The sequence below is a fragment of the Propithecus coquereli genome, unplaced genomic scaffold (genome assembly GCF_000956105.1).
Source record: "Propithecus coquereli isolate 6110/MARCELLA unplaced genomic scaffold, Pcoq_1.0 Scaffold98, whole genome shotgun sequence".
NCBI lineage: Eukaryota > Metazoa > Chordata > Mammalia > Primates > Indriidae > Propithecus > Propithecus coquereli.
In genome coordinates, this window is record NW_012156173.1 from 203,814 (window position 1) to 230,198 (window position 26,385).

The 26,385-nt window shown below is 39.9% G+C and overlaps 1 protein-coding gene across 1 annotated transcript in view; it reads right to left on the bottom strand.

The window, feature by feature from the left end:
- The window catches only part of SAMD3 (sterile alpha motif domain containing 3), a 41,781-nt gene extending 19,034 nt beyond the window's left edge, over positions 1 to 22,747 (bottom strand). Inside the window, 6 exon segments of the mRNA XM_012665164.1 lie at positions 6,672 to 6,756; positions 7,012 to 7,197; positions 18,238 to 18,387; positions 21,256 to 21,445; positions 22,131 to 22,230; positions 22,697 to 22,747. Of these exon segments, the coding sequence (XP_012520618.1) occupies positions 6,672 to 6,756; positions 7,012 to 7,197; positions 18,238 to 18,387; positions 21,256 to 21,445; positions 22,131 to 22,230; positions 22,697 to 22,747 (762 nt within the window).
- Positions 22,748 to 26,385: the final 3,638 nt, after the last annotated feature.

The following is a 26,385-nucleotide window of genomic DNA, read 5'->3' on the forward strand; positions in this document are numbered from 1 at the left end:
CGAGACCCTGTCTCTACTAAAAATAGAAACAAATTAATCGGACAACTAAAAATATATAGAAAAAATTAGCCGGGCATGGTGGTGCATGTCTGTAGTCCCAGCTACTTGGGAGACTGAGGCACAAGGATCGCTTGAGCCCAGGAGTCTGAGGTTGCTGTGAGCTAGGATGATGCCACGGCACTCTACCCCAGGCAACACAGTGAGACTCTGTCTCAAAAAAATAAAAAGTGGATACCTTCCACCATACTCTACTGTCTCCACAACCCATTCCATTTTTCTAGTGGGTTCTAGAAAAGCCCTGATACTGGCTTATGGATTGATGCATTTTCTTTAACAATTCTTTTCTTCCACATTCTGAAATTCTTTTTGGTGAGTACGGTTGGCATTCACTCCCCAAATATTTGTGGTACATCTACTGTTTCAAACACAAAGTCCAAACTCCAACTCTGGGAGGGAGAGGGGTGCAGGTGAACCTTGCTTTTAGTTTAGCAGAAGGATAAATAATTTCAATATACAGTGAAAATGTTGTAACAGGAGAAGAGACAGCATTAATTTACAGTGTTAGAACATCACGGAAGCCTTCCTGTAGGAAGCACATCTAAACCGGGGCCTACGTCTTGGGGTCAGGTAACTATATGAGAAGATGACCATAGCACTGGGAAATGCCAGCTGGGTGGGTGGACAGAAGTTCCAGAATGATGAAACAGCATGTACAGTGAAAAAGAGCTGGTGCCCTTCGGAGAACTGCCAAGAGTTGTGCATGACTGGAACACAGAGCTCAGGACGCAGGAATGACAGAGGATGGAGTAGAAAATACAGTGGGAGAGAGAAGCCAGCCCAATCCTGAAGGACCATGCTTACCCATTAAGGAGCTGCAACATAATCCTGAACCAGATCTTCTCCAATCCCTCTCCGTGGACAGGCTGCATCATAATCTCACAGGGAACTTTGGCCCTTGGCCCTTCCTCTAAAGCAATGGTTCTCAAAATTTAGCCTAAGTAAGTCACGATTCCTGGAGGACTTGTTAGAGCACAGGTTGCTGGGCCTTTCCTCAGAGCCTCTGATTCATGGGTCAGGGGTAGGGCTGACAATCTGCATTTCTTACGGAGTTCCCAGGTGAGGCTGATGCTGCTGGTGGAGACTCTGAAGGTTCTGGTTCAGTAGAGCTCAGTGGGGCCCAGATGTCTGTATTTCTTAAAGCTTTATAGATACTTTGGCTGCAGAGCCAGGTTAGGAAGTCGTCCTAGGCCATGTTGAGTCAGAAGAGTGCGTGGTCAGATTTGAGCTCTGGAACAATCTCTCTGGCATGTGGAGTGTGTGGGATATCAGAGACAGGGCCAAAAATTAGGGAGCACACCTGGGCTTCTTCCTCAACACTCCCTTCTGGTGGGACTTCGGTTTGGGCCTGCAAAGCTGTCTGTCTCACCTCCCCAACCCAGCTGGCGTCGAGTTAACTATTGCTTTGGCTCCAGATCGCAGCTCAGCATCTCTGCATCATGGAAGCTCCCTCGGGCCTCCCAGCAGCTCATCTCCCTGGGTAATCGGTTCTCACCTTTCCTTGTCAGCACTTACCACACTGGTCATTTACCCTCAACTGTGGGAAGCTTTTTCTGTTTGTTTCTTTTATTTTCCTGTCTATTTTTTCTTTTGCCTTCTTTCCTTTCCTCCCTCCTTCCTTCCTCCCTTCCGTTCTTTCCTCTAGGCTGTAAACACAAAAGGACAGGCTCGTGTCTGCTTTGCCCACGAAGCCAAGCACAGTGCTCGAAGCAAATTAAAACCTATGAATGTTTGACGTCATGTGTCACTCCTCTCTGAGGCAGGGGATTCAGGTGGCAATGCAACAGTCTAGAAGCAAGACTTTGTCTAAGGTTTGCATGGTAAGTAATTTACTGTGTGAATAATAGCACAACACTGCTTGAAGCCTGCACCTCAGAAATGCTTCTTAGCATTCATCTTCCCTGCAATGCCATGTGCCTGAATAGACTACCGCGGTGGGTACAAGGAAGAAAAGAGACTCTTTGCAGTCAGACAGGCCTGTGTTTCCCTCTCAGCCCTGGCCACTAGAGAGGGTGGTAAATTGCTAAGCGGCTTTGGGCATGTTTGTTTTGTTTTGTTTTGTCTGTTTTGTTTTTGAGACAGAATCTCACTCTGTTGCCTGGGCTAGAGTGCGGTGGCGTCAGCCTAGCTCACAGCAACCTCCAACTCCTGGGCTCAAGCAATCCTTCTGCCTTAGCCTCCCAAGTAGCTGGGACTACAGGCATGCACCACCATGTCCAGCTAATTTTTTCTATATATTTTTAGTTGTCCAGCTAATTTCTTTCTATTTTTAGTAGAGATGGGGGGGGGGGTCTCACTCTTGCTTAGGCTGGTCTTGAACTCCTGAGCTCAAATGATCCGCCTGCCTCAGCCTCCCAGAGTGCTAGGATTACAGGCATGAGCCACCGCGCCTGGCCTGGGCATGTTTTCTAAGCTCTCTCTCCTCATAGGCAAATGAAAACACCACTGAAATAACATTAGTCAAGTGTTTGGCACTTACATTTTGCCATTCCTGGTTACATGGCTTGTAAATCCCAACAAGAGTATTCTTTAGAAAGCACCCTGGACCAAGTTGGGAAGATCCAGGATTACCCTGAGTACTTATTAGCCAAGTAACCTTGAAAAAGTAACCGCCCTCCCCTAGCCCCCTGGTCTTAGTTTCTTCAACTATAAAATGGAACAATAAAATCTGTCCTGTCAAATGCACCGAGCTTTTGGGAAAGTCAAATAAGTAGCTACTCGTGGAAGATATTTGTAAACCAGATTGCTGTTCATAAAAGCCTCCAAGAGCCCCACCAAGGAAGGCAGTGGGTTGGGGGTTGACCTCAGTTCCGATTAAGCTCCTGGATGTGCATGAGTCAGCGAGGCTTCCTCACCTCCCACGGGCGTGTGGGCCTGGACTCTGCTATCGCTGTTTTACAACAGCACAGGGAAAACAGGTGGCTAATATTTTTCTCAGCCCCTAAATATGAACTTGTGCAAATACATTGTTTTTCCTCATGTTTCCTACAGCTCTGAAGGGCCTCTAAGCCTGCTGAACCTGGTGGGAGGTATTACAGCAATCAACTTCTAGGACATTTTTAAATTGCCAATTTCTTCTTCCCAGCCTCTCCCATCTCCCCTGATTAACTGTCTGATAGGAACAGAAAAAGGACAAATCAAATACAACTTCCACATGCGTATTCAATCAGGGAATATTTACTGAGCATCTGCTATATGCCTGGCACACTGCATTACTTACACAGATGCCTCAGGTAAACAGACTCGGGAGAAAATATTTGCGTTATAAAAAAGTCATCCCTCTTCTCCATATGTTTCCAGCTAGAGGGGCTGTGGAAAGCTCTACATGGATACAGCTCCCCTCCAATCACTCTGGGATAGAAAATAGCTCTGAAATTACAGGCCTCCTGCAGTGGCATGTGAAGCAGTCCACAGCATCACGAGCAGGTCTTTGCCGAGCATTTAAATCCCACATACAATCCTTAGGATGCAGACAAATGCAGAGTGTGGACCATCTTACATGGCGACTGGACTAGACTTATGCAAAAAGCAAGTATCAGGAAAAGCAAAAAGGGCAGGGAGACACTGTCTAGACAGAAAGAAATTAAAGAGACATAATAACTAAATGCAATGCATAACACTCAATTAGATTTTATAGCAAAAAAACCTATTTTAAAAACATTTTTGAATAATTGGAGAAATGTGAATATGGATGGTCTATGACGTTATGAAATTATTGTCAATTGTCTTAGGTATAAAAGTGGTGTCATGGTGATACAGGAGACTGTCCTTATCTGTGGAAGTTGTGTGCTGAGGGAGTTAGGAATGACACCTACAGCTTGCTTTCAAATGCTCAGCCAAAACAAACAAACCAATAAATATGAGAGAAGAGACATAAATGTGGGGCAAAATGTCAATACCTAGTGAATCTAGATCAGTGATTCTCAACCAAAGATGTGATGTTGCTCCTCCCCTCCCAGGAGACACTGGTGAGGTTTGGGGACATGTTTGGTTGTTACACTGGGGTGGATGGGGTGCTACTCACACCTAGGGGGGCCAGGGATGCCGCTAAATATCCTACAATGCACAGGACAGCCCCCACCAACAGAAATTATCCAGCCATAAATGTAAATAGTGCAGAGGTTGAGAAACCTTGATCTGGGTGAAGGGTATGTATCACTGTAGCAATTCTTTCAACTTTTGTGTAGATCTGAAATTTTTCAAAATAAAAAGTTGAAAATAAAATTGCCCTAAAAATAACCAGTGCTCTCTCTATCTATCTCCCTGCCTATCACACACACACACACATTAATGTTCTCTGACATTTTACACATTTTCCAATGTAGCATTAGAAATACAACTTCACACATGCTTGCAGGGAGAATTTGGGTAAACATCTACCATGCACCAGAGTTTCCCTTTTCACTGTACAGGTGCAAACATGGGCCACAACTTGCTAAGCAATTTTGCATGTCTCTTTATCAGTTAACTGTTTTTAGTTAATGCCACTGGGAAGAGATGTGGGTAAAATGCATGCAAGAGCAAAGAAAGAATTATTTACTACTTTGTATATGTCTCACCTTCATAATCATAAAACCGAAGGTCAAAATGCAATTGGATAGATATGTATTTGCTTATATTGATTTATATGCAAAAATTATCTAGAAGGAAACTTTAATAACATTGGTTACTTCTGGGGAGGAAAATTAGGTGGCTGAAGGGCAGGGGTGGGTGGAGACTTTTCTATTTATACCCTGTTGCAACTTTTGAATTTTGAGCTATGTGAATATATAATTTATTCAAACAGTAAACTTAAATTATTTTTATTTATTTATTTGTATGATTTTTGTACAGACGGTCTCACTATGTTGCCCAGGTTGGTCTTGAACTCCTGGCCTCAACTGATCCTCTTGCCTCAGCTTCCCAAAGTACTAAGATTACAGGCATGAGCCACCGTACCCAGCCAAACTATTTTTCAAAAACACAAGTTCTATTCACAGTGACACTGATTAGTTGGTAGATATTGTATTTTGAGTGTAGAAGGAATTCTGAGGAATAGCTTTGTCAGCCATATTGGCATGATTGTCAATGTTAAGACTCCAGGTTTATTTATTTGTTTTTATTGTTGTTGCTTTGTTTTGTTTTGTTATAGAGCAAATTTGGTTTATCTTGTAGTGTGCTTTATACGAAGCAGCATATTTTAGAAAGGATATCATCTTAGAAGCAACAATACTCGAGTTCTAGTCTTGGCTTCAAGAGTTACTATTTCCAGACAAGGGATACAACATCTTTCCTGAGTCTCAGTGGTAAAAAAAATCTTTAAGGCCCTCCCCATTCAGAAAATTCTGGGACTCTGTCCATGTATAATGAACGTTTTCTTGAAAATACCAAACAAGAAGGAAAGGAGGGAGGGAAGGAGGGAGAGAGGGAGGAGGAAAACAGAGGCCTTAAAAGTTTTTATATTCATAAATATTGGCATTTATCCTTTGTTGACCAAATTGAATCTAATTACTTAAATTCTGTTATCTTTAAGAAAACATAGCAAACAATATTTTATCACAGATATCTGAGATGGTAAGGTACAAAAAGCCATCTATCTTATTTAGATATGACTACCAATGTGTATGTAAGTGGAATATAGAGATACAGGGAATAATAAACATAAATATCTTTATGTATACATAACTATAGTTCTCCATAATTGTTCTTTAAATCATATAATTCCAGTGTCATAAACACTCAATTGTTTATTCCCATCTTAACTATTTTTAGGTGTATATTTCAATAGTGTTAAGTATATTCACATTGTCATGCAATAAAGTCACCAGTCTCTCAAATCAAAGACAGGCAGATCCAAACTGCAAAGTTTGTATTGATACCTCTAGAGCAGTGGTTCTCACCCCTGGCTGAACATTAGAGCCATTCTGGTAACTTTTTCAAATACTAATGACAAGGCCCCATCCTCAAATGAATTAAATCAGCATCTCTGAGAATCCTTCTGTGTAGCCAGAGTTTTAGAACTGCGGCCCCAGTGCATCCTTAGAATCTGTTTTTATCAGGGCAGGAGAGATGTGAGAGGGCCAACTCTGCACTGAGGCTGGGGACCAATGCCTCTAAGCCAGACGACTTCCCCACTGGGTCTAATCAGAAGGCAAGAAACGTTCGACTGATGGCAGCTCTGATCCAAGTGTGGTCACTCCCTCTTTCTACGAATCACTCTCCTAAAGACCCTTCCTAGAGACTCAGCGTTACACCTGGGCTTCCAAACAGCTTGGAGAGAAGGGCAGACAGATGATGACGGAGAAGACAAACACAGGGCACACAGAGAGAAGTTATCGAAAAGAGGAGAAAGAAAGAGAGACAGAGAGAGAGAGAGAGAGAGAGAGAGATAGCACGCACGCATGCGTGCGCATGCGCAAAGCCAAGACAGAAGCGGGGACTGACGGAGACAGACAGACACAGAGCCGAAGAAACAAAAAAATCAGAAAGAGACTAACCAGAGACAAAAAGGACAGACCAAAGAAGGAGCGAGACTAAGGAAATAGGGGCGAAAATAAAATTGCTGGACAGTACGAGGCTATTTAAAATGTTAAGATGGGCTGAGATTATCAAGATGGTACCACGCGGTCACTTACAAAGCCACAGCCGTCCTCGTCCAGGAAAGGGTGGGCCCGCAGCAGTGCGTTGACCACATCATTGTACTGCTGGGTGGTGGGGTACCTGTTAACCGCAACAAGGAGGATATATTTCACTTCAAGCTGCCCATGTTCCTTCCTTTAAGATGAGTCGAAATTATACTCAGTTTTTCTTTAAATCTTTCTACATAACAAAATAGACATTCAAATATTGGGCAATGTTGGACATATTACCAATATGTCATCCCCAATCTGAAAAGAGTTGATTCCAAATGAATTCTACTCTACTCTGAAAACAGACCCTCTCCCCAAGCAGAAAGTCTGCACTGTTAAGACTCACAGCGAGCCCTCCAGATACTTAGTCATGTCCGCCTGGAGAAACTCAATGATCCTTATCCTCATGCTGTGGTCGGGACACTTCTGCTCTGCCAGCATGCATTTGACATCATAGGGAAACTCCGGTAAAACATACGACTTTGTCCACTGTAATGCTTTGTTCCTTGCTAGAACATGGTTCACATTTCTTCTGTGAAATAAAAACACACAAAAAGTAAAATTCTATTCCAAATGTATGCAACTTATTAATTCTTTACATTCTGAGAACTCCTAAACAACTTTCCTGAGACCTAAATAAATGAAAGTCATCAAGCCATCTTCCATCCATGTACTTATCCACGAATGTTTGAAGGCTCATTGTCTCTGTCTCTTCACGTACACATAAATAATTGTAGTTCTAAGAAAAAAGTCATAATAAAATAGACTTTAGAATAAGCCTGAAGTTGGAAAGAATAGTAATCCATTTTTCTTTAAGAGGTAACATGTAATGCATAGCTCAAAACTAGATGAGATACCTAACAAAAAGCAAATAAGTTGCAATTCAGCAAAGCAAATGAGGTGTACCATAATATCTTAGCACTTGATTAAGAAAATTCTTCTAATTAATTTATTCTGCTGTTGTTTATAGTGAAATACAAGATCCACCTAATTTAGTTGGTCTTGTCTATTTTAGTAAGATAAACCTAGTTTCCTTTTTTTTTATTTTGAGACAAAGTCTTGCTCTGTCACTCTGAGTAGAGTGAAGAGGTGTGATCATAGCTCACTGCAACCTCCAACTCCTGGGCTCAAGTGATCCTCCTGCCTCAGCCTCCTGAGTAGCTGGGACTATAGGCATGCGCCACCACATCCAGGTAGTTTTTTCTATTTTTTGGTAGAGACGGAGTTTCGCTCTTGCTCAGGCTGGTCTTGAACTCCTGACCTCAAGTGATCCTCCTGCGTTGGCCTCTCAAAGTGCTAGGATTACAGGCATGTGCCACCATGCCCCTCCTGATAAACCTAATTTCTAAATTAAAAATAAATATCGGGTATTCTGATTCCCTTCAGGTGAAGTTTCTGCAAAAGACTACAGAAAATTATAACTACAGAAAGCAAATCGAGGGTTGCCTAGGGCTGAGGGTGGCCAAAATGGGTCATGATAATGGCTGTATAACTGTATAAAGTTGCTAAAATTAACAATTGATCTATACCCTTTAAATGAGTTTTACGTTATATAAATGAAACAGCAAGGCTGTATATAAAAATTATCAGAACCACTTTGAAACTTTAAAATTAATGACTGATCGTTGGGTGTGTCAAAAGAAGAATCTATAGTAAAATTTCCAAGCAACAATTAATCAAAGGCACTAGGTAGCTTTCAACCCATTTCACTAATAGGACTGACTGCGAGAGAAGTGAAGGAAAAGAAAGAATCCAAGTAGAAGACAACAGAAAGGTTTTCTAAATTAGCCAGTTAGGTTAATTTTCTGACAGCCATGGAATCCTTAGTGGTCCAAACAAAATTCAGGTGAGTTTTGAAAGACCAGGCTTCATTTAGCATTTTAGGCCACCCTTTATAAGAATGCATATGCTATAATGGAATGCGGGGAGTAAAGTGTGCAGGAGAAAGCACTCACATCTCTTTTTATGACAAGCTCCCTTTCCTTTTCTCTCCCTTTGGCAGTCACTATATCAGCGGTGAAAATATGTCCTGGCTAAAATAAGCACACCGATAATTTAAAACTTGATTCAATATGGCAACAGGCAATTTCCAGACATAAATCTCTACTTCAGCCCAGATTATTTTTCAGTATGTTTCACTCTCATTTCATTCATTCATTCAACCAATATTTATGGGGTGGGGTCTCCTAAATGCCAGTTATTCTTCTACAATCCCCATTTCTTTCCATATTCTGTAATTTATTTCTTTCTCCCATGGCCAAATTATCTCCCCCTTGTTTACTGAGACCAAGGGTTATAAAGTAATGACAAGTTTTCTTGGTTGTGTTTTGTGCCTTCCCAGGGTTTGAAAAAGGCGATGGAACTGGGCCTGTGTTAAGCTTGGTTTCAGTACATTTTAGCATCTGTCTCCTTTTCCCCAGAGATATTCAAGAAGCTAAGTAAGCTGCATGCCCCTTTCAGACTTTTGAAGTTGTTCTCTCTTATGTAGTACCATACCAACAGATAACTTCAATATGCCAATGATATAAAATGGGGCTTGGTATAATTTCTGCCTTCTTGTTCTACATATTTGGCCTGTATGTCTTTTCTCTTCAAATCAGGGCAGGGACTATAACACATGGTATTATTTCTATCAAACATCCAGAATGTAGCTAGATATATAGAGTCCACTGAAGACAGATACTCTATCTTGCTCCAAATAGAGTTATTAGGCAAAACCGGAGGCATCAAATTTTCCTTTTCTTTACATTAAAACAATTTAAAAGGTATTCTGGAAGTGACTAGAATCCAAGCTATGCTAACTAATGCAAGTCAAAACGAGTATTACCCAAGAAAATTGACTCATTAGAAATTAAAAATACATTTTCATTTGGAAGCAGATATAATAACTTCAGGCACAATCATTTCCCGTCTGTAAAACTATATTTGCATTGGACTAAAAAATATCTTTACTGTCAGGCTAAGATGATTCCTAATATCTTTATTAAGCTAGAGTTGGGCAGGACACCAGTACAAGTCAGCCAAAAGTAAGGGCAGAGAGCAGAAAACGCTTCAAACTCAGAACACACTCATATTTCTGTTCCCACCTCAGAGCCAGAAACAAAATCAGCACCACAAAATAACAGATCTCTAATTCAGTAGATCTCAACCCCAGATGCAGAGTAAAATCAACCAGAAAGCTTTTAAAACATGTTAATGCCTGGTATTGGCCCCAGTCTAACTGAATCAGAGTCTACTGTTTACTAAACATTCAGTTTATATGTACAGTTCATATTTGTAATCAAATAAAACTTATAATAAAGTTGAGCTGGCACATTTGATAATTGGCAGTATCATTATTATATTATGCACTAATTAAAAAAAAATGATTAGATGGAAGTTTTGACAAAAAACCTCATTGACTCTCCAACTTTTTCTAACTTAAGTAAGAGTGAAAAAGCATCCAATTCTTCTCCTGCTCCCAAAAAGCAGATAGTGTGCTTGGATGAGGTTCACATAGGGTAAGGAAGATGGCCCTGTGAAAAACAGGTCCGGTGAGTACCAGCTCTCTAAGGAAAAAATCTGAATGTGCAGAAGCACAGAGGTTGAAAATTGGTAGGGAGCAGAAGAGACACAGATGTCACATGAGGGCAGGGACTATTTGTTTTATCTCTACTGTATATAACATCGTTTAGCAGAGTTGATGCACAATGATTTTTTCGAAAGAATGAACAGGGTCAGCTGAAAGGACTCGTTTTCTAAGCAGGGCTGAACTCAATTTGCTCTGGGCAAAGTTGTGGACATGTCAGTGGTCCCTGATGACATTCACTGCCCTGGTAATCTGACTCCACATTTATGCTTCCTACATGTCTTTCATACCACCCCACCCTGCTTTTCCTTAGCCTCTTTCATCTGAATCTCTTCCCAATCGTTTCACTGAACCTGCTTCCTCAAAAGTCAATCATGAATTTCTAATTCACACATCCAGAACCTTTTGACAAGGCCCTTTTTCAAGACCTCCCAGAGTGCATTTAGCACTGTCAACCACTTCCTCATGACCCTCTTTTTTTCCTTATCTTCCTTGGCACTATTTTACTTTCTTGCTTCTCTTCCTTTCTCTCTGACAACTTGTTTTATTTGCTGCTTTATTCCTCCTTCGCCTTCCGTGAGTTTGCGCATGGCTTGGTCCTTGCCTCTTTGTCCTGTGCATTCATCTCTGCTTTCTCCCCCAGAGAACTCATCCAGCCCCACGGCCTCAGCTCTGAGCCCTATGTTGATGGATCATACATAAAAATCTATTATCAATAATTTCCTCTTTTCCATCCTGCATTCCAGATCTCCAACAACTTGTACATTGTTCATTTCACACTTGGAAAGTCCAAAATAATTTATAATCTTTTTTTGAAAACCAGGTTCTCATGTGCTATGGACTGAATTGAACTCCCCCAAAATTCATATGTTGAAGTGCTAACCTCACCTCTATGTGACTGTATTTGGAGACAGGCCTTATGGAAGTAGTTTAGTTTAAACGAGGTCATAAGGGTGGGGCCCTGATGTGAGAGAATTAGTTTCCTCATAGGAAGGGGCATAGAGAGTTTTCTTTCTCTCTATGTCATGTGAGGACTGAGAGAAAGGTGACCATTTGCAAGCCAGAAGAGGGCCCTCCCCAGAAACTGAATCTGTCAGTACTTTGATCTCAGACTTACAGCCTTCAGAACTGTAAAAAAAATTTCTGTTGTTTAAGCCACCCAGTCTGTGGTATTTTGTTACGGCAGCCTGAGCTGGCTAACACAGCAGTCCAATTTCCTTGTCTCTTTTACTGTACTTCTCTTAGCAACTCCAGCTTAATACCTTGACATCTTTTTTATCTTCATTCCTCACTCCTAGGTGTCGAGCAAACTTTTCTACATTTTATTTCTTGTATTTGTTTACTTCTCTCCATGGTTCATGCTACTATGCTAATCTAAGCACTTACCACTCAAATGTGGGCTACTTCAGTAGTTTACCAGCAGAGCTTTGCTTCTGGAATAGCCTAATAAGCTCACACTGGACCAGCTATCCCACAAACATTAACCATAAACATTGAGCAAAATAAAAAGAAAATTAAATAAGAACATTGAAGAGTGAAAAACGACAAGCAGATTCTGAAAAGGAGATCACACTTGGAAGAAGAGGAAGATATTGGACACTGGGTGAGGTCCCCCTTTTATGGCTTTTGGATTGAAAGCAGGCCTCAGGTAGTGCTGCTAAAACTCTCACAGAAACATGTAGTCTTTCTGGACTACAAAACTAGTAGACAGAGTTTGGGACAACCACTTCTGTGAAAAAGAAGAGGAAAATCCCAGAAATGAAAAATCGAAGGAGGGAACATTCCAAATTCTATGTATAAACTGTTCAAATCTCTGGATGACCTGGAACCACACATGTGCTTAGCCCAACTAAAGATAAAAGAACTAAACTAAAATTCAAGCTGACACCCAAGAGACAGAGTTTTCTGTTTGAGTCCAACCAATTTTGCTGCTTGCTAAAACAAACTAACAATCAATACTTTTTGGGTGAATAGAATAGATTCAAGAAACTCCACATTGGAACATTCCTGATGTCCAGTATGCAATCCAAAATTATGTAACATACAACCCAGAAAATGTGACCCATTCTTAAGAGTAAAGACAATAAATAGAGTCTGATGCTGAGATGATCCACATGTTGGCAAACAAGACAAGACAAACAAGAAGTACAAAGACTATGCAGAGCTGGAAAAGAAAAAGAAATGTATCTCATGAATATTTGACTATTGCTGGCCTCTTACATTTGTCCTGATCACATAGAAAATTTTGCTCTGATTTGAAGAATACTTGGACTGTCAATTAGACTGTTGCCTTTTGAAGAAGTCTATTCTGAAGGACCACTCCCTGGGTGTCTGGAGTCTATAGAGGCAGCTGAGTTGTCTCTGGGCTCACGTGATCTGATATCTGCACCTCATGTATGAGCCATTTGCAGCCCAAATATTGAAGAATCCAGCATTTTGAGAAATTATTCCTGGTTCTGTTAATGAATTTCAAATATCATTTCTGGTACTGAACGATCACTGGGAACTAATGTGGAATTATAACTTCAAATTTAAAAGTCCCATAGTTTAAAGACCAAGTGTATGGGAGACCTGCAAGTTCACATTCCATAATTGACTAGATGTCTGCCTTTTGTAATTCATCATGCACAATTTCACCCTTTTTCCAATTGTCATGGGCGAGATAATTGTGCTGTTTGCTGACAATATAACCCATACATTGAGTGACAGGGGTGATTCAGGATTCTTCTATGCATAGCAATCGACACTGTGCAGTGAACATGGTAGGCAGATCATCTGGAACCCAGTGTACTATGTTAATCTCTTTGACCAATAGCATCTTCAGTATCTGTCCTTCCTGAGAGTAGAGTTACTGCATCCTTTGTCTGAGGGCGACTCTGAACCAGACTCATCCTTTAATTATCATCCCTTTGGGTTCCTGGGGCTCCATAGGAAGAAGAAAATAACTATGATTTTTTGACATATGCGGATGTGAACATTTACATTTAGAAGGGAAAACCTGAATCTGCTCTCTGCATTTAAACCTCATTTGGAATTATTAAGTGTGGTGGTTATTTTATCCCCACAAAAGTGGATGACATTGCTCGAGGGAAAAAGTAAACTCTTGAAACTCCAAACCAAAAGATTTCAGTATTTCTTAATGAATTAGAGGAATCTTAAGAGTCTAAAACTGTTGCTTCCTTTTCTTTTTAACTGAGGTATGGGTTTTTTTTTTTTTTTTTGCTTGGTTGAAACTGTTGCTTCCAATTTAGTTGACTCTCAAATTCAAGGGAATGTTCTCATTTCTTTTTACTCATCTCCACAAATAAAATAGGTGATAGGACTTTCAAATTCTATGAGAAAAAATGAAATTCAATGGTGTATAACTTCTTAACATCCCCAATTTAAATTCCTCATATTTAATAATTAAGATTTTGAGTGCTAGCTTATTATCAACTGCTACACATTGTGATTTCTTGGATCCAGCCAAGATACAAGCCTCACTGAATCTTCTGACTAATCACAAGTCTAACTAGAACTTGTACTGGTAAGACTTGTAACTAGACAGGCACACTTCATTGAACCTCCCCTTTATTACATACTAGGATAAGATGCACACACAATTGTGTGGCCCCCTTGTCTGAGCTACCCGTGTGAAAGTGCTTGCAAATAATACATCAAAAGTGTTGCAGATGCATTGACATCTGCCTTTCTCACCGAGCACAGGCAGAAGGATAAGCTCATTCTATACCACTTCATAGCAGTAGCCAGACCAAAAAAAAAGTCTGTCATTAAAATAATTTTTAAATATGCGTGAAACCATGACTAATTTATAATTATGCCCAAAGGCAGAAGCAAAAACATCTGCACACATATATTTCAAGTTCAAGTGAAATGCCTTTAAAGTAACAGTTAGGAAACCTCTACCTGTTTATCTGATTTCATGCCTTATTAGGTACTAAAGGAGAAGCAAACAGTCTCAAATACAGTAGACAAAAAACAAACAATAACATTGCAAAAAAAGAAAAAAGCACTTGTCCCAAAAAATCACTAACACATGATGAGGATGGAATTCAATAATTCCTCCTTCCAAAAAGGGAGTTTAAGCAATTCAGTAAACAGCACAGTATCAGCTGTCACGGAAGAAAACTGCATTGTGCTACAGCGCCCTAGTGTTTCCTTGGGACAGCCAGTTCATCCACAGGGACACACACAGCTCATTTTCACTATTGCTAGAGACTTTCTAAGAGCCATAGTCAGGTGAATTTCCAGCTTTTAGAACCTTCTTTTTCTTTTTGTCTGCAAATAATCTTGATATAGAAAGCGTATGTTCATTTTAGGGACTATGGGGAAAATATCACAAGAATGGTAACTGCCACTTTGTATGGTGTGGTAACAGTGGCCAAGTGCTTGGATGCTATCTCACTGGGACCTCATGGACTATATACCAAGGTGGGTGTTCCCATCCCAGGTGGCGCAGAGACAATTTGGTGGGCAAGGGGAGGAGTCAGGATTTGAACCCAGCGTGTGAGATCCCAAAGCCAGCACTTGCTCCTGCATCCCTCCCCCCCGCTCTTAAAAGCAGTTGGCTTTGTAACATCCCGGTGGCCAAACACCTTTAGCTTTCTGGCCTGTTATGGGTGAATGGCTTATAAACCCTTGAAGTTTGGCTCTGTTAAAAAAATTAGCATATTTAGTATAGATTATATCAAAAGGTCTAAAAAGAAATTGATGCTATTCAAATATTTATCCTGCCCCATGAAAATATAATTCAGTCTCTTATTGGCTCACACACACTCAATTTAATTTTAAAACTCCTAGTGAGTCTCTATGAGCCAGTGGCTGAGCTAAATGCTGGGTTTACAATGGCAAAAAGGGCATGGTCTTTGTCCTTGAGGTGCTTACAGGCTAAAGAGGGAATAGAGACTTTAAAGGATCAATTTCATTACCTAGTTTTATAAGTAATGCAAGCGATACACAGAAGTTACTATAGATAGAAGAAGGGCTCCCTGCCTAGCCTGGAACGTCACTGGAGGCTTGCTAGGAGAAGGATGTTGAATAGAGGAGGGGAACTACCATACAATAGGCCCTTCATCAATAACTTGAATGACTTGCATAACCAGGAACAGGGGCAGGAAGAAAGGATCAAGGGTGGCTCCCATGATTTAGCTCAGATGATGTAGCTCACGGGGGCTGGATGGTGGAGTCACTGTCTGAGATAAGACACTGGATAAAGGGGAGGGCCAGAAGGGAAATTTTCAAATAGATACCCTTGCCCTGCCCTTATCGGGTCTTCCTTCACACAGTTGATGGCCTGGGAGGGGACACCTGATCCACACTGGACCAGTGAAGGAAGCAACTGGGAGGACCTGAGCTGTTTTCAGGGAGCATTTCCCTTGCAGTTAGTGCTGTGGCAAGGCAGTCACATGCCAGGCAGCCTACGGAGAATGAGGCAGCCAGGAGTAGTAGGATAAATCCATCCTTGTAAGGAGAAGCAAGGGCATGAGGCAGACCAGACAGGGCAGCAGAACGGAGACCAGAGACGGTGGCTGCGTGGCCCTGCATGAAAAGGAGGGACAGCTTTGCTGCCTCCAGGCACCTGTTCCTTCAAGTCCGGGGAACTTACGTGTTCTGCCCTTGGATGCCAGGGAAAGCTTTTCATTCAATAAACTCTTATCTTTATAGTTCGAGTGGATTTTTGTTTCCTACCCCCAGATATATATGAAGGCTGGGGGGATGAGTTCATTTTTAGACACGTTAACTCTGACGTGCTTCATGCAGAGATGGGCAGCTGGTGGCCAACAGACAAGTCCAGGGCCTTGGAGGGACTTTATGATTAGACAAGAAGATAGGGTAGTGGTTTCCAAACCCTCCTATTTCTCTTAATTGCTAAGCCAGTCCTATTTTTTCCTCCTCCTCACCAGGTGCTATGAAGAATGAGAAATGCCATGAAGCACAGGGTCTGTCCCTATGATGAGCCCTGTAAGTAATAACCCTGCCCTGCCATATCAAAGAACCATTATGAGGATCAAATGTCACCAAAGGGCTTAGAAAGAGAATAGACCTGCATGTATAGAAGGTTGTATCTTCATCTCCCACTGATAGCAAGTAGGGAGAAAAAAGATGTCCTAAGGCAGGGATCCCCAACCTATGCTGAGTTGTATAATTATTTTATTATATATTACAATGTAATAATAATAGAAATAAAGTGCACGATAAATGTAATGCACTTGAATCATCCAGAAACCATGCCCCCTCAACCCACCTTATGTGGAAAAGTTGTCTTCCATGAAAACGGTCCCCGGTGCCAAAAAGGTTGGAGACCGCTGTCTTAAGGAAAGTAGAAATACCACCCGGAGCAGGGCTGGAGAAATGGTTGCATATGTTGTATGTTCCATGTGCTTCCATTCTGCTTAGCACTCAGCAGGCATTATCTATTTTTAGTGCTCACGGGAGCACCATGAGAAAGTGTCATTATTATTTGTGTTTTGCAGATGAGGTAGATGCCTACCAGAGTAGGCACCACCGGGACTCATTGTTCTCCTGGTCTCTGCTCACACTCCTGCAGTTACAGACGGGACTGACTGTGTTGGCAGCTCCGTCCCTGTTGGAAAGGGTAGTTGAGAGGTCGTGGCTTACTCCACGCACCTGGAGCCAATCACAGGAACGCTCTAGGAATCAACAAGTGCCCATGAGCAGAAAGGAGGGGATCACAGCCACCTTAAAAACCTATTTCCATTTTTGGAACCATAATTCAAACCAGGGAGACCAAGGGAACCAACTTCTCACCTAGACAACCCCTTCTACCTTCTTGTTCTCCACCCCAAACACGGGTCAGTGGTGCGGAGGAGGGTGGGCCTGACACGGGGAGATCTTGAGGAGCTGAGGCCTTGCAGTTGGGGGTGGGGTGCAAGGGTGCAGGCGGTGGGGAGGGAAGGAGAACAGAGAGGACGGCCCAGAGCCAGAGCCCATCTGCAGGGTCCTCGTCAGAGATGCTGCTCTTCCCTGCACTTTCAGGGCTGCTGGGGTCTTACAGGCCTGAGTCGGAGGCTGTTGTCCTTGGTCCCCTAAGCTCTCACCCTGATGGTGGTGGATCCTATGCTGAGGTGACAACAGTCCTTTTGGAAAAACTAGCTAGAAACCCCTCGACTTCTCTAAATCTCAGTTTTACTCATTTACAAAAAAGAGAACAATGCCCACCTTGCAGGTCTGCCGTGTGGACTAAAGGAGATGACAATGTAAAGGGGTCATGCAAACTGTAAAGGACCACACCCCTGCTTGGCTATTGCCTGGCTATTCCCTGTGCAAGCTGATAATCTCTTCTTCCAATGATAGCACATTTAAGGAAAAGTACTTATTTGTTAGCGACCAGAGACAATACGTATGATGAGTTATGGGTGCACAGGTTGCCTGGGCCAGGTGGCCATGAAATACTCTCGGCTTTGCAGTCACATCTCACCATAGTCCTCAGGACTTTGTCTCAGCACCACATTCTTATGTGTGTTTCTCTCCATCTACAGTTTTCCATTGTTTGTTCCATTGTAATCCATATATTGAAATACTACACCATATAAAACCCAGTGTAAGAACATAAAGGAAACATTTACCAAAACATTGCTCATATCAGGAACAGTCAAGTTAAAGCAACAACTACAAAATTCAAAACAAAAACAAAGACTCCACCAGAGTCATGTTCTACAGCTCATTATTCCTGAATAAATTCCGTCTTTGTGGCTGCTGCCAATCACCCTAAACAGTTTATGAACAGAAAAATGCTCATTTTCCTTAAGAATATATACTTGAAAGATGTATAATAACATTTCAAAGCTACACTTTTCCAATACGAAGACCAGGAAATTTAATCTTTCTCTTTTACCAAATATCTTCATCATTCGATTAAAAAAAATTCCTTTCCAGGAAAACAAAAAGTTTTAAATTAGATATACATTTAAACACATGAAATCTCATAAAAAAATAAAGAACAACATTATTTGGTTTTTAAATGTCTTAAAGTTGGCACCCCACCTCTGTTTCAATACTCTTTGGTCAATTTGTCCATTATCAACGTTTTTGACCGGATAGAAAGATGGCGCCTGCTCCCCCTCGGTCCTGTTCAGAACTAAGCAAGGCCTGAGTCGGAGGCCTGCTGGACTGGAGGATGCTTCATCTCTGAAACCAAGAAAGAAGACGTGTGTCAGGGGCTATTCAGCAGAAGCCATAACCACTCATCGTCAGAGATACTCTCACAGCATCTCTGAGGGTAGAGTCAGCCCATAGTAAACATTATGGTCTGTGTCCACTTCCAAGCACCACATTAGACTCATGATTAAGAGAACTGAAAGGAGGACCCTTTGGGGTTATCTCACCCAGTGGTTCCTACCTACTAGGAAGTAGACTGATGCCAGGGCATGGTGCTATTTTTACCATCTGTTGTATTTTCAAATGGTTTTAAGGTAATTCTTTCCTTTATGAAATGATGGTGATCATAGAATGTACCTTTTTAAGTTGATATTCTTATTTGGTAAAATAAAATGGTTAACTCTCTCAGATCCCCTCCTCTGCTGCCTGCCATTTTGGGGGACATTTTATTGCCTGTGTAATCTCATGATCTGAGAACCACACTCCACTGACTTCTTCATTTTCTGAGTGATGCAATTGAAGTCCAGAAGGCAAAGTAACTTGCTTGTGGCCACAAGTTAGTCAGTAGCAGTGCCAGGATTTGAACTCAGTTTTTCCACCTTCCTGTCCAGTGATTTTTTTCTACCAGCTTTAACAAGAGCAATAACCAAAAAGCAACTGCAAATATTCCCACCTATTTCATATGCCTATCATCTCCTTAGGTCTGAACAGGATGCCAAATATCCTGCCCAGATGTGGCATAAAAATCCTTTTCAAAACAACATACCAGGCAACCATTAGCCATTAAGCGGAATTTGCACTCGAGTTGAAACCCATCTGCTATCTCTGTTCTAGAATGCCATTAGAGATCCTTTAGAAGGGACCTAATGCATTATTTATTCTACTCGCTTCATCTTACAGTTGAAGAAGCTAAAACTAAAAAAATTCAAACAAATTTCTAAGGCTAGATGAGTGACTAATATCACAACAGAGGTTTGAAATCAAGTATTTTGAAACTTAGCTTCAGGGTTCTTTCTTACACCAAGTTTTCTATCTTTATTAAGCACTTCTAAAAGGTTTAATTAAATAGCATTTTCTCATGCCTCTTTCTACTATCATTCCCACTTGACAATATCTTTGTCAAGCAACAATATATTTGACAATAAGCAAATATAACCAATAAGCATTTTTAACCAAATATAACCAATCAGAATTCTCTTCTCACATGCAATTGTGATTCTGCACCAGAATAATTTAACCTAAATACAAAACAGCACAATCCTTAAAGGGAGTCAGCTGCTTACTGAATAGAGTGAAAAGTCCCCACTCATAAATCCTTGAACAAGTAGTGTTCCCAGTCTTGGCTATATTTGAAATTTAGCTTTCTTAACCAGGCTAACAAAGCTTCATATTTAACACAGGAGTATTTTGGTCTGGGAGAGGAAGATTTGCTCAAAGATTACGATACTCCTAACATCAGTGTGAGTTAACAAGGAGTTAGGTACCATATTACTTTTCACAATGTACAGATGAAGAAACAGGAATGCCAACATTTAATATAATCAATCCACGTCAGTGGTAGAACTAGGAATGAAGCCCAGATTTCCTGGCAGTCCAGCCAGTTCTCATTTACTTGAGAACATTATAAACTGATTTGCAGTGGAAACAAGGCTGCCTGTTTTCTTGTAAGCTGTGCCTAAGGCAATATCAAGATTCCAGTCAACTGAAGGGAACTTCCAGCTCAAAAGTCCTAATCATCCAAAACCGCCTGGAAATTACTTTGATCTCTCTTTGAGATTCACACCCTCCTTTTGCTGGGAAGGAGTAAAAGCCTGCAATGGGAACTTCATCAAAAGTCACTTGTCCAAGAGTATGCTTTATGTAGATATGCCAAAACAATGTTCAGGAGAAATCCTTCAAATAAATCAGTTGGTAGAATTTCCAGTCCAACTGTACACCATCCCTTCAAGGCTACCTTTCTCCCTCCATGTTCTAAATATGCAAATATTCTAGAAATAAAATGACTTAAGCCAGGTCTCTTTAACATATTACTCATCAAAGAGAGAGAAATCTATTAAAGTGAAAACATAGAACAGATTTCATCAAACATCATACTCTTATTTTTAAAATTGATGAATGATTGGTCTGCAGCAAATAGTTAACCTTAGAAACCTTGCAAAAAGTCTTGAATATGGAAAAATCAAATCAGAGTGCCTGAAATGATCCAGGGGCATAGATTTGTTAAAATGGTATTTTTGATTTTATAAATCCTGTTATCTTTCCTATTCATTGCAGAAGTCAGTGATTGAAAATCAAACAAATAAAACCATCCCCAAACCTCAGAGCTTTTATCTGCCACCACAAAATTTTTCTACATACTATTTTCCTGGGGTGCTATTATAGCATTCATTATTCTCAGGATACTATTAAAAACTTAGAAAACTCATGTGGCAAGAATGTTTAGCAAATTCTATTGTGAAGGCCTCCAGAGGAGATTATAAACTAGTTACTGTAAGGAATCCTAGGCAAATAAGTAAATAAATAGTTTTGGGGAAAGCAAAGGAGCAGACGAAGACACCTGTTCCAAACCCTAATTTTAAAACCTGAGCTCCAGGAGTCCATTTCTACTTGTGTCATACGTACATTTCAACTGCTTGTCCCGTAACTTTTTATATAAGAACTCCCTGCTTGGGACTTCCCTAATGACTGAAATCAGTGTCTAAGAGGTGGTGAATTGAAAACAAATATATCTTGATTCATAAAAGTTTGCAAAATGTCCTTTACTCAAATATTAGAAATACTGTACACACAATCTAGCTGAGAATGGCCATAGTTTTCAAAGAGTTTTAATCCCCAAATATCATGCTACAGCCATTTTTGGGAAAGCACAGAATCAAAAATAAGGCCATTTATGAACATACTCACTCTGGGGCTGGTTCTGTTTGCGTGACCAGAACTGTCTCTTTGGGGCTTCCAGAGGACTTTAGTCCTTGAGTGTTCTGCTTATATTTTTTAATTAAATCCATCAGAACAGCCTGGTGCCCAATTTTCTTGACCAGTTGCTGAACCATCCGATCATTAAGTGCTAGAAGAGCAGCCCCACTTACTTCTTCCTCTGGGAAAAAGAAAGAAAAAATTAGTTTTCTGCACGGCTTCCTGGTAAAACACTGTAAAACACAGGCACTCTGAGCAAGCAAAATTATTTCTGGTGTTCAAAAGATCATCGAAACTTGTCCTATGCAGTTATAAAATTATCCGTATTTTTGACAAAGATAGAACTCTGATATTGCATCATTCCAAATTGATGTCTGTTCCTAAGAAAGTATCAGTACATGGAGTCACAAAAAAACTTTTTATTGCCACATTAACACCCTCCCCCTTCTAATTCTCTCTAACAGGCATCCTTTTTATATGGAAAAAAATATTCTTAGGAAATTATTCCCAGTAATATCTTCTAGCTACTATTCAATACATTAAACCCAACACTGCACAAACACATGCTGCATTATTTAAGAACAAAAGCAATATGAAATGCATATGCCAAATATGTAGTTTAACTAAGTCTTAAGACTTTGTTTTACTCGAGTTCTTCTTGAAATACTGTATTCTCCTGTGGATGTTAGGTTCCAATGGAAACTGCTACAGTCAATAAAAAAATGAGAAGTCCCCTACTACAGCAACTCCCTGTCCACATTCACATGCACACAGACATTGGGCAACAAAAGTGATTTTCAATAACAGAAGACATCAGAATATCTGGGCTGCTCAATTAAAATTTCTTGAAAATGTAAACAACTCACCTTGAAACTTATGAACTAGCTCTCCTAAGTTTTTCTCCATCAACCAACTGCAGACCTGATCAACTGACCAAGTTTCCATGGCTGTATCCTGTAAATACACCTGTAGAGTGAGACAGCAGAAGATTCTCCAGCTTTTCTTTCTGATTGTTGTTCTTTATCAGCTCCTTCCTTTGCTAGACTCCTTTGGACTCTCAATATTAAGCTTTTTCAAAATCACTATTTTTCCAATACACACTTAAAAGTAGCTAATAAAACAAATATTCATTTTAAAAAGAAGACCGATTTAAACCTATTTCCTAGTCTCATTTTTCAAATTTCTTCACCTTCTCCTACTTTTTTCCCACAGGCATCCCGGGGCTTTACTAGCAGCCAGAGATACACAATGGCACCCAATCCTGTACCATTAACACCCAGGTTTCTTCACAAAGAAAAGAGAGGTGTGAAATTCACCACTACCAGGCTCTTCAGGAAGTGGTTGACATTTACAAAAGGGGTGGGCAAGGGAGGAAGGGAGGAAGGATTAGATAAAAGCCTGACAAATACTTAGTAAACCAAGACTGGTTAACCCCTTGCTGCTCCTAGCTAGGAGAAAGAGCTTCTAACTTCCTGCTTATCATTGCTTTGGTTTAGCAAGAGGAGAAAGTAGGACCCAAATATCTCAGAAGACTCTGAATGTTTCTGTCCTTCCTTTCAATAATACACGTACACATTCCATTCAGTTCTAGAACTTTATTGATCGCTATTATGATTGGTAAGGTAACTAGGATAAACTACCATGTTGACTGAAAACTTTTTTTTCTTAGTTGGCAGATTTAAGATTGGAAAACTGAATATATTAATAGTTGTCTAAGTGAAAGAAGCATATACAGAGTTTGCAAGATATGTTCTTTAACTATTTAGTTGTTTTTGCATGCCACTCTTCCCTAACCACTTAGTAAACTTAAAACAAGTACACTCATTTTAATAATTTTTCGTATTTTCCCTTAGGCAACTCATTCCTTGTTTTTATAATTCAATCCAAAAGACTGGGAGGAAACTGAAGAAAAGACTTAAAACATTTTCATCTTTTAACACTATTTACAATTTCAGCTTTCAAACTAAACGACATACATTTATTTATACTGTAAGATATTCTATAAAGACAGAAAAAAAGCTGCTCTTGGAGAAATGAAATCGTAAGGAAAGATAAAATTATTTACGAGCTCATGTATTTCAATTTTATTGCTTCAAGTTCTAAAATAAGTATTATTGTATTTTTCATTTTTGTATCTTTAAATAACTAACAATTATCAGCATCACAGTTAGAATGGTGGACAGGGAAAAGATGTTTACCTTTCATACTTGACAACCTTGAAAAGATAGCCTTCAAAAATCATTTCCTAGAAAATAAGTACACTTCAAAGTAATAAGCCACATACTCATAGGTATTCAAAAACACCAAGATGAAAAATTGAAAACAAGGGTTAAATATAGAAGAACGTCTTTCTGAATTACAGCAGTGGATTTAATTTGTTATGACAAACAGTAGCCACAGAACTCCTCCCCTAGGCTAAGCAGCAATAGCGGGGTGTGAAAAGTCATTATTTGCAAGATTCTGGTGTAAATTAAAAATCACACCTTTCTGTCACACTTCTAGCTTCCTTGTGAAGACTAGGACTTAGAAAAAAATAGAAAAGAAATAAAAAAAAAAAGAAAACAATTCTCTGAACTCTAAGATTAAAAGGTATGCAGAGCAGAAGATGATGCCTCGAAGCCATGGATGGATAAAAGGAAATTTAAAAATAAAATGAGTATTTGGAAATGCTCATATATTTTAAAATTTGAAGATTTTTACCCCAATTCTACTTCTGAGAAAAACAAAACAGTTATTAAATTCTAACCGCATACAACCATAGTAAAAAAATATATAATAGTATAGTTTTTGCCTATTAGCTTTTCTAAATATTTAAGAAAATAAAACAGTATCACTGCCTAGACAATATAACATATTTAAGTAGTAACCTTACAACTTCCTCTCACGTAAATAATGGATATAGTATTTGTGATCTTCTACACCATGAAGGAATAAACAATACATCAAATGAGAAAAGATGTATCTGGTAGCTTTATTCTGAGTTTCAGAAACATCTGAAAAGATTTCAAACTGTGAGGAAAAGTATTATCCCTAAATATTTTAAGATACAATACTAAAAAAAAGAATAAAAAAATTGTAATAACGTTATGTGAATGCTCCAGCCAAACCATTCTCATTGTTTGATTAAATTATACTACAGTAAAATAAAGTTGTATTAAATATTAAAGGGTCTCATCTTACTAAAGCCAGAAAGAGGTAAGACTTTAGCTAAAACATCCTAAATATGTGCAAGTTTTATTTAATAAACTTGTTAAAACTCGAAAGGAAGATAATAGGGCAGACTGCTGTGAATGTGACTTATAATCTTCAAGGGACAATGTAACATATGAAAACATCAACCACAAAGAAGCACTTTTTAAGAAAATGTGAAAACCTCTTGTCACTTTTTTCTGTCTGCATTTTTTTTTCCTGAAGTCCAAAAGCTGAGCCAACAAAGAGATTTCTAAAAGCTTTGCTGGCAGCCTATGCCCTCTCCTGGGTCAATACCTCATCCTGCCCTGGGAAGGAACATCTTCTACCATAGCTGTACTTGAAGGGACAAACCATTTAGCAAAAGTCAGGTCCTGTTGGTTTAAAAGAAGGAAAAGTGAGGTACAAAAATGGGAATGTGGAGGGTGCATAGAATAACGTCCAGGGTATTCTCTTGGTAGAGGCTTTGGTACAATATAAGGCGATGGTGTCATACTCCATTGCAGCATAACGTCTCATCCACTTTGGGCCAATATTCATTCCAATCATCACCATTACGGGTGGAATGAAAACTGAAATAGCCAACTAAAATATCTTGCATACTGCAGTCATCAAGATGTTTACTGCCTAGATAGCCCAAAGCCGAGTGAACTATGCTGAAGAAGCCTTACTAGGAAGGTAAGATGCATAGATAAGCAGAATATGGTATAGAGCCGATTATGATAAGTGCTTTAGAAAGCACTGTGGGGCTGGATTTTCCCACGGTCTCCTGGAAGTGAGTGAATTATGAACTAAAATAAAATCTTAAGCTCCTCAGTTGAATGGACCCTGTCTTGGCCAAGGGGACCCCAGAAATACTCCAAAGCTGAGTTGCTGGCCATGAGAAGGGAAGTCGGACATCCCCCTCATGCCCCCTTTGTCCCTTCTTAGGGATACTCTTTGTAACTCATTAAGAGGCCTAAGGCTATACAAGACAACACTTAAGCCACACCTGCAGGTCATCCATTTGCTGAACAGATCACATAAGTCTGGGTATAAGCCCCATATATGTCCCATGACTTGTTTCTGATTAACAGACTTCCTTAACTTAAAACATTCCAAACGTTTAGACAAAGCTTTATTTCTTTAACCAATTACAAATCAAAGAATCTTTAAACCTGCCTATAACCTGTAATGCCCCGCTTCGAAATGTCCTGCCTTTTCAAGCCAAACTAATTAATGTATGCCTTCCACGTATTGATTTATGACTTTACGTGTAATTCCTGTCTCCCTGAAATGTATAAAACCAAACTGTAACCCAATCATGGTGAGACCACTTGCTCAAGGCTTCTTGGGCGTAGCCCTCTGGGCCATGGTTGAACACATTTGGCTCAGAATAAACCTCTTTAAATTATTTTACAGAGTTTGGGTTCTTTTCAGTTGACAAAACCTTGATTTGGAATCTGAGAATGATAGACATAGATAGCGTAGATGATAGTGAAGGAGTCGGAGGAAGCAGGATCAATATAATAAACTGAAAGTAAAAAGCCAAAAATGAACAAGTCATGTTTTGGAACCTCAGCACAGACCATGCAGCCTGAAATGGTGACCACGTGGTAAGGATAACAAGAGACAGGGTGGGAAGATCACTGATGGGATTAGACTACTGAGCTGAGAGTTTACAGATGTACTTAAACTTGAGAGGGTCATTGAACTGACAGTATGTTCCACGCTTCAGAAAGATTATTTAGGCAGCTAAGTCAAATAAATTACAGGAAAGGGTTCTTTCATGAAGTAAATTGTGTATGAGATGGAAGGCTTTAGCCTTTACTGAACATTCATATATGCACCAATTTTCCTCCATTCTAGAAAACATAGATGTTTATGTTAATCTTTTAAACACCTTAGGAAACAAAACTTAATTTTTTCTATACATCATGGCCAGAAAGGGAA